General features: G+C 35.2%; 3 protein-coding genes across 13 annotated transcripts in view; 2 read left to right on the top strand and 1 right to left on the bottom strand.

Moving 5' to 3' along the window:
* ncmap (non-compact myelin associated protein) overlaps positions 1-762 on the top strand; it is a 17,466-nt gene extending 16,704 nt beyond the window's left edge. For all 4 annotated transcript variants that reach the window (XM_015057334.1, XM_015057332.1, XM_015057333.1 and 1 more), the window contains one exon: positions 364-762. In XM_015057334.1, the coding sequence (XP_014912820.1) occupies positions 364-637 (274 nt within the window). In that variant the 3' untranslated portion in view covers positions 638-762. The remainder of the gene's footprint in view (positions 1-363) is intronic.
* A 1,476-nt stretch (positions 763-2,238) lies between these two features.
* tmem234 (transmembrane protein 234) lies at positions 2,239-4,874 on the top strand. Its single transcript, XM_015057328.1, has 5 exons — positions 2,239-2,335; positions 3,141-3,292; positions 3,386-3,452; positions 4,227-4,319; positions 4,411-4,874. Exons 1-5 carry the CDS (start codon positions 2,323-2,325, stop codon positions 4,518-4,520), a joined length of 435 nt encoding a protein of 144 aa, XP_014912814.1. The 5' UTR covers positions 2,239-2,322; the 3' UTR covers positions 4,521-4,874.
* Positions 4,875-5,027: 153 nt separating this feature from the next.
* Positions 5,028-15,252, bottom strand: dcdc2b (doublecortin domain containing 2B). 8 transcript variants are annotated; one of them, XM_015057317.1, is made up of 15 exons: positions 14,703-15,252; positions 14,263-14,533; positions 14,128-14,179; positions 11,743-11,813; positions 10,755-10,886; positions 10,084-10,218; positions 9,931-9,970; positions 9,257-9,322; positions 8,854-9,022; positions 8,172-8,281; positions 7,389-7,457; positions 7,168-7,221; positions 7,042-7,086; positions 5,957-6,022; positions 5,028-5,441 (listed from the first exon to the last, which is right to left on the bottom strand). In XM_015057317.1, the coding sequence occupies exons 1-15, from the start codon at positions 15,049-15,051 to the stop codon at positions 5,421-5,423; spliced, it is 1,650 nt and encodes a 549-aa protein (XP_014912803.1). In that variant the 5' UTR covers positions 15,052-15,252; the 3' UTR covers positions 5,028-5,420. The 8 variants fall into 8 exon arrangements, 6 of the variants coding, with proteins under 6 accessions (XP_014912803.1, XP_014912802.1, XP_014912806.1 ...); XM_015057316.1 differs by lacking the exon at positions 5,028-5,441 and having other exon boundaries at positions 5,807-6,022; XM_015057320.1 differs by lacking the exon at positions 5,028-5,441 and having other exon boundaries at positions 5,807-6,022; positions 14,707-14,798.
* Between the last annotated feature and the right edge of the window lie 210 nt (positions 15,253-15,462).

Genomic DNA, 15,462 nt, shown 5'->3' with positions numbered 1-15,462 from the left:
TTTAAAAAATTTTTAAGATTTTTTTTAAGATTTTTGTTTTTTTTTTTTTTTTTTTTTTTTTTTTGCTAGAAAATTTTCAACTATTTAAAAGAAAATTGTAAAAGTCAAAACTTAGGACATTTCCTAACTTTAAAAGTCTAAAATTTTCAGAAATCAACACATTTTTCTATAATTACTATTTTTTATTTTTTTTTTTTAGATTAATCTCAAAATTTCTGAGTTCGTTGGCAAAAATTCACTCATCAATGTCTCTAACACACCTTTATACTTACTTGATTTCTTACATTATTGTGCTGTTAAAATGTCGACATGTTTGTAGCCTGGTTAGAAAAATAATGTATTTTTTCTCGTCTTCTTGGCCAGACGGACTCATGAGTCCAGACTGCTGGGGGGCCGGGCGGGCTCCAAACCTCGTCCGAAGACGTCCCAGTCCACGTTTAACGGCAGCGTTCCTCTGAACAGCATGGGGGTCAGCTCCGTGTCGGGCAGCATCACCCACTCCAACCCGGTGTCAGAGGACGGCTTCCAGCTGTCCAGAGCGGACGGGAATCACTCCGAGCAGTTCAGCACCACCAGCGACTACAGCGAGTCCACCGTGGTCACCGTACACGACACGCCCTCCCCACTGAACACATAGCAAACAGCTCCACTGGCCGAGGTTTGAATTCAAACCAACACGACTGACTGAACCCTGCGGGAATCTTCATCAGCCGGGAAACTGGAGTGCTCAGATTACAGGGAACAAACTGTGGATTATGAAGGATATCATGTAAAGACAATCTGAAGAAGAAATGCAGTGTTTTCTGAGAAAACATCCAGGGAATGGTTCTCAACGTTTTCTACAAACATCCGTGAAGTTGTTCGCTGCTCACTAGTTTGGAAACAAAATGATCACGTAGAAAGCAGTTATGGATTTAGTAGATGACAGTGTAACAGATTTAATTCCCATCATTCTATCTTTGTGTTCTCCTCACAGATTAGCTTTAGGTTTACAGGAAGTAAATACGTATTTCAATGAAGAATCAATGAAGATGTTTTCTTTAGCATCTGTCAGCAAAACCCATTGATGTGAATCTTTAATCATTTGACACTAAAGTATTTTGCACTTTATTTTCACTGCTCCTTTGTCTTTGTTTGTCTTTCTTTTTGAGTCTTGATTATAATAAAAAAAATACTATGTTTTATGTTTTAACCAAGGATTTCATTTCTCCAGAAGCATTGTGATGCACTATGTAGATAAATAATATGTGGAGTAGAAAAAGGCTAAATCCATTTATTGTTGCTTAGTAATCAGAAAATATCCCAAAATTAGACTTTCCTACAAAATCAGTTCTATAATACACAGTCAAATTTAATAAATTAGAATATTATTGAAAAGTTAATTGGTTTTAGTGACTCATTTCCTTAAGTGAAACAGATTACATAGATTAATCACATAGAACAATATTTTCAAGACTTTATATTTTCTTAATTATGGTGATTTTCTTCTCAAAACTAATTAAAACATGGCATTTAAGATATTAAATCAGACCAATAAAAATAAACATTTCTAAAACAGATATGTGGTCTTAATAAAAATGTACCTGCCTAGAGGTTGTTACTTTAAAAACATAGTTTTAAGGTGACAAACAACTCTCATGGGCATGTATGTATGAATAAGAATATATATATTTTGGATTGTTTACATGTCAGTTATGTGATTCAATAAATAACACCAAGAGTCATTAGCAGAACAAGCTGTTTGGCATCTGCAGAGGTAATTTGGCTCATTTTAACTCTGCTGGTTGACAAATAAATACAAATACTGCTGTATTTAAATACAATTATTGCTGTGATTATTGTGCAATTTAATTATTGACTCATTAATTTCCAAGTGTGCAACTAAAAACTAGACAAAATGGCTAGAAATCAATTCCCTTCCATCTACAAAGAAACAATTTTGGATGACCTGACCCTTAAAAATGTAATGTGTAGCGCTCAAAGTGAGCTAGTGAGCTGTAAGAGAACAAATGTATTCAGCCAACTATTGTTTAGGAGTTACTGCGCCCTCTGGTGGAAGGACTTGGCTACACAAGCACGAATGGTAAATTCATGGGTACAAGTTAACAAAAATAACTAAATGGCATTTAGTGCAATAAGAATAAAGTCGACGTAAAATTGGTATATATTTCAACTGGTTTTATATTTTTAAATTATCATCTTAAATACCATACATGCTACGTGAGAATATAAATAAATGTTGGTTGTTTTAAAAATATTAACGAACAACCAGAGTGATCTTGAACGCAACTTGTAGGCGACTAAGATGCAGTTGACGTGACAATGGTGACCATAGGTGAGAGGAATCGGTTCGATTGGTGCTGTTTTAAAATACTATTAGCCATATTTATAGTTGTCTTTGGATTTGAGTTTATTCAAACGTTCAACTTTCTTTTTAGCTAGCTGGAAAGCTGACACAGACGATGCTAAGGAAGTAGCGTAGCTCTTTATCAGGTGTAGCGAGTTGCTAACTTCCGGCTTGTTGTTTCTGACGCTGAAGTTAGCGACCCAGTCGGTTTTTAAAAAGGCTATTTCACTATTTATAACAAATCTGGCTTTTATTCGCTCTATTTTAAAAATGTTTAATGGTTAAAATGTGTGTTAAATTGCTTTGTAGTCATTATTGATTTTACATTATGTAATTTTTAAATCTAAAGAGAAATTACTCCACGAAACAGTCTTTTGTGAAAAAACTTCACGAAAACTCAAAAAAGCTAATTTGGAAGTTTTTGTTCTACACGAACCACATAATTTCCAAAACTCAGATCGTTTTTTATTTTATTAATTGTGTTTTATTCAATACACAGTTGTGTGTTTTTGAAAACAGAAAAAGGGAAAATGTGAAAACTTCCTTCAGTTTGCAAAAGGAAAAAGTCATTTTAGCTTTGTTGCTTTTAGCTTTTTCATTATTTATGATTTAAAAATATCATAAACAGACTGTTACTTAGTCTGTCAGTAGTGAAATATATTCTGTGCAGGTTTGACTTGAGTAGCAGATGCTGCTTTCATTTTAGCTCCATTTTCAGTGAGCTGCAGTGTATTTCTGCTGTGTGATAAAGTAAACCGTGATGCTGAGATGTGACTGTGTTGTGTGTTTGAAGCGGAGGTGCTGAGTTTGGTGCTGGTGTCGCTGCTGTGGGGCTGCACAAACCCTTTCCTGAAAAAAGGTTCAGAGGGGATAGAAAATGTGACAGAAACCAACCGAGTCTTTCAGCTGCTCGCTGAAATCAAGTTTCTTCTTCTAAACATAAAGGTTTGGTGTAAAACTCTGAAATATTTCCTATTTAATTGTAATCTTTATTATTATTTGCTGAACCTTTTATTTTTACTTTTTTTATTTTTTTAGTATTTGGTCCCATTTCTAATAAACCAGAGTGGTTCTCTGGTTTATTATTATACGCTGTCAACAACTGGTAAGAAACAATTCAGAGGTGATATGGCTGATGTCTCATGTGTATAATGGCATAAGGGCTATTTTAGATTAAAAAAAAAACCGGAAATTTATGCCAAAAAAATTCTCTGAAATCTGCTAGAAAAAAACTCAGTAACTTTGAGATTTATCTCAGAAATTTTCTATAAAACATGACATTTCTGAGTTTGAAAAGTTTAAAATGTTTCTTTAAAAATTTCAAAAAATGTCCACGGTTTTTCTGGATTTTTATTTATTTTATTTTATTTTTTTGACTTTTCAAACTCAGAATTTTCAAGTTTTTCCAGGAAACATTTCTGAGATTAATTTATTCTTAAAATATTATATTTTTCAAGCAAATCTTTTGGCTTTTGAAACCCAGAATTTTCTAGACAATTTCTGAGATTATTCTTAAAATATATATATATTTTTTCTGTCCAAATTTTAACTTTTCCAAATTAGAAATTTTTCCATATTTTTTTCTTAAAATTTTTGTTAGATCAATTTCAAATGATGATTTTCTTTTCTCACCAATTTTTGACTTTTCAAAGTAAGAAATTTCCGAGTTTTTACTTGAAAATTTATCAAAAAAAATTCTAGCAAAATTTTGACTTTTCAAACTGGAATTGTCCATGCATTTTTCTAAAAAAAATTTTTAAATAAATTTCTTAGATTTTAAGCGGACATTTCCTTTTTTTTTTTTTTTTTTACATTTAGAATGGCCCTAATATGCGGCCAAACAAACACAGCTCAATAAATCAGAGCCTTTTCCATCCAGATTTGTCTCTTGCTGTTCCTGTGGCGAACTCACTCACCTTCCTTTGCACTCTGCTGACGGGAAAGCTGCTGGGGGAAGAATTTGGAGGCAAACGTGAGTCATATGTTCTTTGCAGCATCTATTATTCACCGTTTTCTGTCTTCATGCATCAGTAAAAATGTTTTTCCTCCTCTTGCTTCTGCAGGAGCCGTAGTGGGAATGTTCCTCACTATGACAGGCGTCACTCTGTGCGTTATAAGCTCCATTGAAGCCAAAGATACTGACAGGCAGAGTGAGAGCCAACCTCAGCTCTGATGGAGATAAAGCAGTTGTTGAAGAAAAGAAAAGAAAAGCAAAGCTGCATCTTTAGCAGGACTGGAGGCAGAAAACGTCTTGGAAGGACAATCTCTTCCAGATTTACTCATGTTGGACTTCAAAAAGAGGAAGAGGAGGTGGGTTCATTCCAGAGATGGACTGAATTTACGGAGCTCGCATAGAAAAAGATTTTTAGATTTTACTTCTGTGGGAGACGACAAAACTGTTTGAAAATGACCTTTTATATGTCACGGCCTGCTGTAACTAAATTATTTCCTCTTTTCCAAAGTCGGGTAAAGTAACACTAATAAAACCAGCTGATAATGATCTATATGTTCTTCCGTCTCTTCTGAATTTCTGTGGATTTCCTGTTTGTTGCTCTGATTTTGTGTGACATTAATTATTAAAATATTTTTGGTGTAATTACCAATCGGTTCATCCTTATTTTTGTTAGCGAATATTTCCGTTAACCTATTTTCAAATGAAGGGTTAAGACTACAATTTAGTGAATCTCATTTATTTTGTTTTAAATTAAAATAAAAACAATTCACTCCATATTTATTTTTGATTAAATATCAGACTTTAATACATAAACATGACCAAGTAGCCTTTATTTTTTAAATTGCTGAGTTGACTTTATAAGAAACAATAGATTAAAAGGACAGCCGACATACAAAGGAATATAAACTTTAATTACATTATTTCATGGATTTAAGACATAAATGACTTTGTCACTTTAAATGTCATATACTTTAGTACTAAACTACTTTGACAGAAACTGCTTGTTTCCTCAAACACATCTAATTTTTATTTGATTCAAACAAAAAAAATTTTTTTGCTCATGTATTAAACTAACAATTTGCATACGATGAAAACATCTGACTTTTCATTGACTTTCCATCAGAAATGATGCTCTCCTTCCTGCCAAGACATGAAAACAAAAAACACAGAAAAAATGAAGACTTAAATCCACAAAAATTATATTTCAAGGATGGAAAATTCTAGAATTTCAAGAATATTTGCTTTGAATGAAGAAGAGTGAACAAAAATGAAAAACGTGTTTGTTCTCCTTGTGCACAAGAGGGTTTTCAGTTGACACAGCAGCTCTTTACAGATTATTTTAAGTTTAATTAAATTAAGATGCAGGACTGAATGTTGGTTCCTGCTCCTTTTAAACAGGATGAACAGATTAAATAATCTCACTTTCAGCAGGTTTTTCAGAGATTTGTTGGATTTTGATTCAGATTTATATCTTATGATTAAAAAAAGACAAAATACAAACAAATCTTTTCTCAATATCACAGTTTAGGTACTACTCATTCAGTCAGAGACGGCATTAAACGTCCTGCAGGCTCTTCTGCCACAGGAAAACATTAAAATCAGTAGAAAAGCAAAGTTTCTCCAGGATTTTATAGATGTGCAGTCGGCAGAGTCACCTGCTCTTTCCTGATCTTCCCTTCTGAGTGGGACGGTGACGATTTCGGCTTCAGTTCAGCCTCTTTCTAAACACAAAAACAGAAACTGTGATCAGTTTTATACAACGCTGTACAAGAGCCACTGTAGATCTTTTTTTTTTTTTACAAGTAAAAGTACATTTTTGCAAAGAAACTCAGGAATTTTCATACTAATTTCAGAAAACTTCAAGGAAAAACTCAGAAATTCTTCGAGGTTGAAAAGTTAATTTGTGAGAAATTTTTACATTAATTCCAGAAATTTTCATGAAAAATGTGTGAATTCTAAATTCATAAACTAAAAAAAATAATTTTAATTTCATATACATATATAAAAAACTGGGCTGCACAGTGGCGCAGTTGGTAGAGCTGTTGCCGTGCAGCAAGAAGGTTCTGGGTTCAATTCCCGCCCCGGTCTTTCTGCATGGAGTTTGCATGTTCTCCCTGTGCATGCGTGGGTTTTCTCCGGGTACTCCGGTTTCCTCCCACAGTCCAAAAAACATGACTGTTAGGTTAATTGGTCTGTCTAAATTGCCCCTAGGTGTGTGTTTGCTCATGGTTGTGTGTCTGTGTTGCCCTGCGACAGACTGGCGACCTGTCCAGGATGTACCCCGCCTCTCACCCGGAACGTTAGCTGGAGATAGGCACCAGCACCCCTCCCGACCCCACTGAGGGACAAGGGTGTTCAGAAAATGGATGGATATAAAAAAAACTTGGAAAATTTCTGAGCTCCAAAAATATATTTTTTACAATTTTTATGAATTTCACAAATTTTCGAATAAACCTTTCTAGTTTTTCTTTTTAAATATGTGAAATCTGAATTTCTGTGTTTTTTCATGAAAATTGACAACTTTGAGGTTGTTTTGTCTTGAAAACGTATGAAAATAAAAAAACTAATTTTTAAAGATTTTTTTTCTAAAATATTTGAAATTAATCTCAATTTCTGTTTTTCTCACAAATGACTTTTATGTCTTTATTTTTTCTTGAAAATTTCTGACAATCTCCATATTTTTAGTGGAAATTTAGTCCGTGGTCTCATTACAGACAGACTGATGTGTGGGTGTTTATACCAGGATCTGAGCTGCTGACTCCTGCTGCTGTTCAGATGCTTTCACCTTTCATACAGAAATAAATTATCCATAAAAATGACCCAGTTAAACAGGATTCATTTGGTGATTTAAACACCCACTCTCTACCTGCTTTCCACTGGGCTCCTGTTGATGCTGCTGCTCGCTCTTTTCTGCATGTCTCTTGAGGGAAATTGATGTTTTATAGTTAGAGAAACATAATGCATTGTTCTTTTACCAGTAAATAAATAGATACATTCTGGTCAGAAAGCCTGGGATTAGGTGTAATCACATTGAACAAAGAGTTATTTCCCTTTACTTTTCATTTATTATGATAAAACGCTGCCCACCTGTGGAGAGTTCTGCACCGGAGCCTCTGTGTTGCTTAAGTCTTCATCTTCAACTATTTCTGCAACTGTCTTTAGGGAAACAATGGGAATCGGATTAAAATTTTATCCAAACCTCTGGCTTATGTCTTTTTTACTGAGACGTATCAAAGCCATTGCAGATGGAAAAAAAGAATAAATTTACACCAAAATATCTTCTAGAAAAAAAAACGAGAAAATGTCTGAGTGGGAAGAGTAAAAAAATGCTAGAAAAAACTGAGAAATTGATCGATCTCAGAAATGTTCTGGAAATTTTCAGAAAATTTTAAACTTTTGGAACTCAGAAAATTTGCAAAAGTCAAATATTTTCTTGAGATTAACAAGCTCTTTTGATTATTCTCAAAATTTCTGGGGGTTTTTCTAGTAAATGTTTGGCTTTTCAAGTTCTGAAATGTCCTTGTTATTTTTGTTGTTGTTTTTAGAAAATTTCGGAGATAAATCTGAAAATTTCAAATTTTTTCAAACACATTTTTGAATTTTCAAGCTCAGAAATTTCCAAGTTTTTTCTAGAAATCCTATGATTAGATTAAGCTCAACATTTCTGAGTTTATTTCTAGTTTATTTTCAACTTTTCAAGCTTAGACATATCCTTGTTTTGTTTTTTTTAGAAAATTACTGAGATTAACCTCAAAATGTTTGATTTATTTTGGCAAAATTTGCACCTGTTATTTTTCATCAAACACCTTGCTGCCTTTTATTTCACTGTAGTTCAGACATATTCTGATGTAATGAAACATGGATGCCGACCTGATCAACAGGAAGCTCTGTAGCCGTATTCTCATCCTCCTGCACCTCCTCTGCACCTTGAGCCTCCTCTCTGTTTGTCCGTTCCTCTGCTTTGAGCACACCTGGCTTACCTGTAACAAATACATATATATATATAATAGAATTCCACAATAAAGGTTTCTGCTAGTTTTCAACTTGAGAACGGTTTATATTTCTACAAATTGTTTTTAGTGAATAATTCTGTATTGACCATAGTAAATGAAACACTGACCAACATTTTTTGATTAAATGTAAAGTTTCAATTGTTACCTTGTGTTTTATGACTTTGTATTTTTGTGTTTTTATAATGTAAAGCACTTTGAAATGCCTTGTTGCTGAAATGTGCTGCACAAATAATAATCTGCTGATGTACATTTTCATCAACATTTAGGAATTATTTACCTAAAGCAAGCTCCTATATCTTGCTGAATAGTTATTTGTAAGTTAGTTTTGTCTTATTTTAAGTGTAGTTAGATATTTGCAGTAGAAACTAGACCAAAAGTACTTTTGTGTTTTTGCAGTGTTGCATGTTAATTTTGTCTTTTACATTTGTTTCCTTTGACAGATAAAACCCAAATAAGAAACACAAATGTGTGATGTTTCAATGCGACAACGTGGTAAAATGTTCTGAGGGGTTTGGGTCAGATTTAGCGGCGTTCGTTACCAGGTCCGTCAGTGAGCAGCAGTCTGCTTTGCGTTCTGTTCTTGCGAACTTTAACGGGCCGGGCGAAGTATCCGGACGCCTCGTCCGCTCTCTCCCTCCTGCTCAGCTGCTGCGACGCCTGAAGAGCCGCAGCTTCATCTCCTGTCGACTTCACCCTCCGGCCATCGGACTGAAAGTCAGGCTTACAGCTCAATATACGTTCTGATAAAAACATACAGATTTACACCTGAAGTTTCTTTCTGAATTTTTTGTTAAACTAATATAAAAACTAGTCACAGCATCAGCCAATGAAACAGAGAGAGCTTCTCCTTATTTTATAACGTTATTTCTTGAATTAATACGAGTTACAGCAACATTTAATTTTCCTCTTGGATCAGCAGTGTCTGAGTTAAATTTGAGTTACCTCTGAGGAGTCGAGGAGAGCTGAGTCACTGTACCGGTCTTCAGGACCGCTTCCTGCTTTTCTGTTCTGAGAGAAAAATAATTATTTGACTGACAAATATTCAGTTTACCTGGACATCTCTTCAGAAACTTGATGTTATGCCATTCTGCTTTATGTTTTATAACTAATGCCTTTTTTATTTCTGTGTCACAGCGTATTAGGGGCTTTAAGTAGAAAAAGGTAGGAGTAAATTTCCACCAAAAGACTCAAATTTTGAGTTTAATCTCAGACATTTTCTAGAAAAAACATAGAAATTTCTGAGTTTGAGGAAAAAAATGTCAACTTTTCAAATTCAAAAATGTCCTTATTTTTTTCTAGAAAATTTCTGAGATTAATTTAATTAATTTTTTTTTTTACTTTTCAACCAAAAACTTTGTTTTGGTTTTTTTTTAAATTCTACAATTTTCTCTAAAAACATTTGTCTTTCCAAAATCTGACATTTTCATGTTCGTTCTAGAAAGTTTCTGGTTTTAATCTAAAAATTTTTTAGTTTTTTTTAGTTTTTTTAATCTACTGAAATCTACCAATACACCGTCATACTTTCACACACATCACTGTAGGCTGTACTCTTCTATTAAATGCTCACTCATAATAAAATAAGGCAACTAATTAAACGTCTGAGGTGATTTTTTAACCTGTGTTCTCCTCAGCAGTTTCCTCTTCTCAGGATAATGTCTAAAAACAACAAAAAGGAAGACTTAATCGTCATTACTGCTAAGTTTTCCAGTTTTCTGATGCTTTATGGTGGAATCATCTCCAGGCACATACAAATAAAAAATGTAAAATACCTCTCTATAGCTTTTGAAACCAGTAACTCCACATATGGAAGTTTCTTGAACCTTTCGGTTCCCACAGCAACGTAGCAGCAGCCGGTCTGCAGCTCCCCGGCCGAGGAAACAGAGACTCCATCCAGAGAGCACAGCCTGCAAAAAACGCCACCAAAACCCAGCATATTACGTAAAAAAAGGAACAAATTTCTTCAAAAAGAAAAGGAAATTTCTGAATATAAAAAGTCAAGAATTTGCTAAAAAAAATTAAAGAATTTAAGATTAATTTCAGAAACATAATAGAAAAAGAATCACAGAAAATTCTGACGATGAAAGGTTAAAAATTTGCTACAAAAAATTAATAAATTTTAAAGATTAATCTCAAATATTTTCTGGAAAAAAAAAAACAAGGAAATTTCTGAGTTTCAAAAGTTGAGAATTTGTGAGAAAAAACAGAAATTCTGAAATGAATCTCAGAAATATTCTTGGGAAAAAAATGGAAATTTCGGAGATCTGAAATTTTTATGTTGGAAATTTTTGAATTTCAAAAGTAAAAATTTTTAAGCTTTTCAAACTCAGAAATTCCCTTTTTCTAGAAAATTTCTGAGATTTTTTTTTTGCCAGAATCGTACTACTTCTTTTCTATGTACGCTGGCCCTAACCCGACATTGCATGTTTGCCTTCTGCCTGACCTTCGCACCGCTCCAGTCCGTAAGCTGACTTTCTCGGTGATCAGACTCAGGATTTGATCCAGGTCCTGCTGCAAACTCCGAGGAATGATGAACCGGAAAGGTGGACACAGAAGATCTCCATTACGGAATACACTGAGCAGGGACATTAAAAAGAGAGGAATGCATTTAGAAAAGTTACCAGTGATAAGATACTGAACTCAATTTACTTTAAGATAAGAGTCAAATTATGTATTATATCAGTGATTAAGTACAAAAAACTTCTTCTCTGCAGGTAAACTCCAAAATTTTGTTTCTTCACATCAATGGTTGACAAAGACTTTTATCGTTTCATCTTACTTTATTTTGCATTAATTAAATCATGTTTTAATAACTTTAAAATATGAATTATATTCAATCCATCATACAAAAATGAAGCATGGTGGTGGCAGTATCATGGTGTGGGGAATCAGAGTTTCAACATGAAATATTTCAAAGTTAAAAAATAAGTTATTGTGTGTTTGAAAAATGATTTCAGATGTTCTCCTTTAGGGTCAAATTTGTTCTAGAAAAATTTTAGTCTGTTATTCCAAGTAACTAACAAGTAACAAGATCTTGCTTGCATAATATAAGGCCAAAAACATGGATAAAAACATAAATACTTCATTATTGCATCTAGCATTTTCTGTTAAAAAGTACATTTGTAACTGAAAATGTTAAATGTAAAAACATGACAAAATTTGTTCATCTGCATCAGCTCTAGATGTACCTACTGGAGTAAAATGTGGAGATACAAAGTTTTAACTCAGAAAAGCTGAATGCAAATGGACACCACACTTTTCAGATTTTATTTGAAAAAAAAAACAACAACTTTGTACTGTTTTCTTTACCATTAAATATTCATGAACTACATGGAGCCTTTCACATAAAATAAACTATTTTGCATTTTGTGATCATCAGATAAGAAAACAGGAAAAAAGTTAAAAGAGTGTAAAAGATTTATCAAACATACTGTATAATGCAAGGAACAGGAATAAACTTCCTCCATTTGGCTGAAACGTTGGGCCTCTGGATGACTTTTACCTGGAGGCGATATTTAGAAAATCAAATGCAGAACATCACAGTCTGGCAGTCTGATCAATTTAAACACCACTCATCGCATTTACGCCTCCTCCACTCTCCAGATCCATATCCATCCCAGCAAACTCACTTTCCCCAAACGCGTAATGACTATTTAGATATTCTGCTCGTGTAAACTCAAGAGCAGCAGCCATGGAAACTACGCTCGCTCTAAGAGTCCTTAGATGGCATATTTACTTACCGTGTCTGATTTGAGCTATCCTCTCAATGATCTTTCACATAACAGCAATCAGACGCAAATATGTGGCTGATATCAGAACATAGAAGCTGTTCTGTATTTCTGTGAGGTTGCACTCGTTTTATTAATTTACGCCCAGTCTGAGCATCAAACCAAGCCTGCCTGGACTCGTACATGGCCCTGATAGGATTGTGTGAAAAGCGGATTAAATGGACACACACACACGTTTATTACACTTCTCCACGGTAACCACAACACTGGCATGTAAGACTTTAAAACCCAATGACTCTGGTTAAAAATCCAAATGAAAGAGTCACACATTTATTCCTGAATGTTTTATGGTTTTCACAAAACACCAACAGATTACGACCAAGAGCAAAGAAGCTGATCAGAATACAAGCAAGCAACAAAACACAAGAGTTTCTCTTCTTACTCTTTAGTTTAGTTTGCAAAAATCTGCAGAAAAAATTATTTAGTTGTAACTCAGAACTTTTTTTCTGATAAAAACTGGTTTAATCTGCAAGGCTAATCTATTATCCACCTGTAGTTAATGACTCTATAGTAATTCAAGGGGAAAATGAGAGACGCAGTAATGATGAGCCCACTTTTCAAGCAATTTACATGACAACCGCTGACATCAGTAGTACTGCAAGCACAAAAGGCTGATCCATTTACAACTGATAGGCAAATAAGAGCTTATCTCAGTAATTGAACACATTAAAATTACTTTCATATTTGATTTATCTATTTTTTAGATGCAATAAGCAACATAAGTGCTGAAAAAATTAACATTTTGTCCAATCAACATATTTCTAATAGGGTTTTTGTACGACATTTTGCAGCAGAGGTTAATAACAACTCAAGCAGTTGATGTAAACAAAGAAATTGAGACAAATATGTCTGCAGATTAAATTATGTGCTAATGGCTCGCTGCACAAGACTCCACTGATGAAGAAAAAGCTCAAGTTTGGTTGAAGTTTGCTGCAAAACATACTGGGAGAATATATTTTGTTTGGATGTCATCGTACACACTGGGTTTGTGGTAGGAATGCCATGAAAACACTACTAACTTTTTGTTTTCAGCTTATGGTAAAAACAATGGTAGGACTCGTGTAAGAAAAGGAGAAATGTGCCATGACATTGTTGACAAAACAGACAATGATCCCAAGCTAACAGCCAAGAAAACTCTTGGTTAGTTTCACAATAAAAAGAAAATGAAGAAGCTGGAATAACCCAGTTAATCCCTGATTTCAATCCAATTGAAAATATATGAGAAGAACTGAAGATCTCAATAACCTTTGTGATTTAAAAACAATAACATACTTTCAAAAGTGTCTTCAATAATTCCCCTATATCCCATTCTGATTTAGCTCTCTTAAGGGGGACCTATTATGCTTCCTTGAATAGGTTAGGATAGATCTATGGTCTACACAAAACATGTTCATTACACTTTTTGCACAAAATTATTCTTAGATAATGAGATTTTAGTCTACTCAGTTCATAACAAACCTCTTGGCCTCTTGTCACTTTAAATGCAAATAATCTGCTTTTGGCCTCGTCCCCCCAACCCAACGTTTACACTCGCACGTGACAATGGCTGCAAACAGATGCACAATTATACAACCATGCATCTTTGAAAAGCAAAAGTGGAGCCTCGTGCACAATCAACAAGAATGCAGCAAGTCAACAATAAAAATACTTGTCTTTACCAGCAGCCATTGAAAACCAGCTGACCAAGCGTGCTGGAGCTCAGCTTGGGTTGCTGGGTAACGGGCAGAGTTCTGCTGGGGTTACTAGGTAACGGGGTCTGCTGATTTGTGACGTTACGTTATGGAGGTTGTAACGTCCAGAAAGTTACAACCTCTGGATCTGTTTTGGTTTTCTGAAACTAAAACAGATTAACCTATTGCCAAACAATGGTTGTGTGGAGTTTTTAAAGTGCTTTGCTTCATGTCAACAGGATGGAAAAGGTTAATGTGTTCAACATTTTACTTGCCTTGTGCTGCAGTCCCCTTAGTTAGTGTGTTGTTAATGAGTGATGGACAGTGCAGGAGGCCACATTAGAAGTGAGAAGCCTACCTGTGCTTCATTACGAGCTCCAGGCTGCTTTTTTAACCCTGCATGCAGATAGCTGTAACAAAACAGAAGATGGTGATGTTTTCTGGGAGATTAAGAATCAGAAAGTTCTCTGATAGAAATGTTTTTTGTACTCACTCCAGTTTCTTGAACCTCTCGAAGCCGGCAGCGACGTACTGCGCTCCCGTCTGGAGGTCGTGGAGGTCTGAGACCCTGTGGCCCTGCCGGGGGGTGTACAGGGTCCGGACAGCCAGCGGGGCGCCGATGCTCTGGGTCACCTCGTTCAGAAAGGCCTCCATGGTGGCCACCTGACGCTGGTTGACCACAAACCTGCGTCCGCCGAAGAAAGGATCTCCATTCCTGAACACCACCACGTTTTTGACCGGCGCAGCAGAGCTGGCAGCCATCTCTGAGGGACATCCATTTATTAAAGGGAAATACTAATAAACTCTCACCACACATCTATTCTAAATCCCAAAACAGCACATTGAACTCTCTCAAAACATTGTTCAGCAGCTACACATTTTTACACAGATTACCTCTGATTTAACTGCAGCAAACACTGTTTAGTGACAAACCTACAGGAGGACGAGGTTCAGCACAGCCGAATGTGGAAATCGATCCCTTCTGCTGCTGTGGTCCGTCTAGACTCCGCCTCCCCACGTTCTGCTCCGATCTCTGCCCCCCTCTCTCGCGGACACTACAACTACTTTGACGGCGGTGAGTATTTCCTGGTTGCCATGGCAGCAGGGCCAGCCAGGGCTGGCTCTGTGGGCCAAACCATCGACAGAAACCACAACAAAAGCAAGTGACAGGAGGGGAGAGTGGGTGGGTCTCTGCGCTGTGGGCTGAATCAATAAGATAACCTCCACACCTGTTCATCTGTTCTCCAAAAACTATTAGATAAGTTTGGGACACAGAGAACATTCAAATACAAAACTATCAGCAGGTTTTTAGACCTACAGCTCCAATAGGATGTTTAAAAATACATTCATAATGGGTATAAACTTCGTTAATCAGGAGTTTTAATTAGGGCTGAAACTAACGACTATTTTAGTAATTGATCATTCTGATGATGAATCGATTAATCGTATAAAATATTTGAATATTTTGCACATTTTTCATTCGACCACCTAATCGGTTTTTATGCGACAATAAAAATACATGCAAATAATGCAAAACCTTATTAAAATAAGAAAATAAACATTTTATGACTAAAACTCATCAACACAGCATTCCTTTAGTGCACGCTTGAAGCAAAACATATTTCTAACATCAACATGTGAAAAGTTACATTAACACAGCGCAGGGTTTATATGATAATTATTTTTGTTGTTA

The sequence above is a fragment of the Poecilia latipinna genome, unplaced genomic scaffold (genome assembly GCF_001443285.1).
Source record: "Poecilia latipinna isolate Pla-1442-1.1 unplaced genomic scaffold, P_latipinna-1.0 Scaffold1454, whole genome shotgun sequence".
Lineage (NCBI taxonomy): Eukaryota > Metazoa > Chordata > Actinopteri > Cyprinodontiformes > Poeciliidae > Poecilia > Poecilia latipinna.
The sequence above is the reverse complement of the archived record's forward strand: the minus strand, read 5'-3'. Positions and strand labels throughout refer to the sequence as shown.

Coding starts and splice junctions, on each gene's coding strand:
- tmem234 (XM_015057328.1), top strand. Junction 3,293..3,385: donor TTCTTCTTCTAAACATAAAG/GTTTGGTGTAAA, acceptor TTATTTTTTTAG/TATTTGGTCCCATTTCTAAT. Junction 4,320..4,410: donor GGAAGAATTTGGAGGCAAAC/GTGAGTCATATG, acceptor TTGCTTCTGCAG/GAGCCGTAGTGGGAATGTTC.
- dcdc2b (XM_015057316.1), bottom strand. CDS start 15,051: ATGTTCTCTGTGTCCCAAACTTATCTAATAGTTTTTGGAGAACAGATG. Junction 9,023..9,256: donor CTCTCCTCGACTCCTCAGAG/GTAACTCAAATT, acceptor CCTGACTTTCAG/TCCGATGGCCGGAGGGTGAA. Junction 7,087..7,167: donor AGGAGCCCAGTGGAAAGCAG/GTAGAGAGTGGG, acceptor TCTGTATGAAAG/GTGAAAGCATCTGAACAGCA.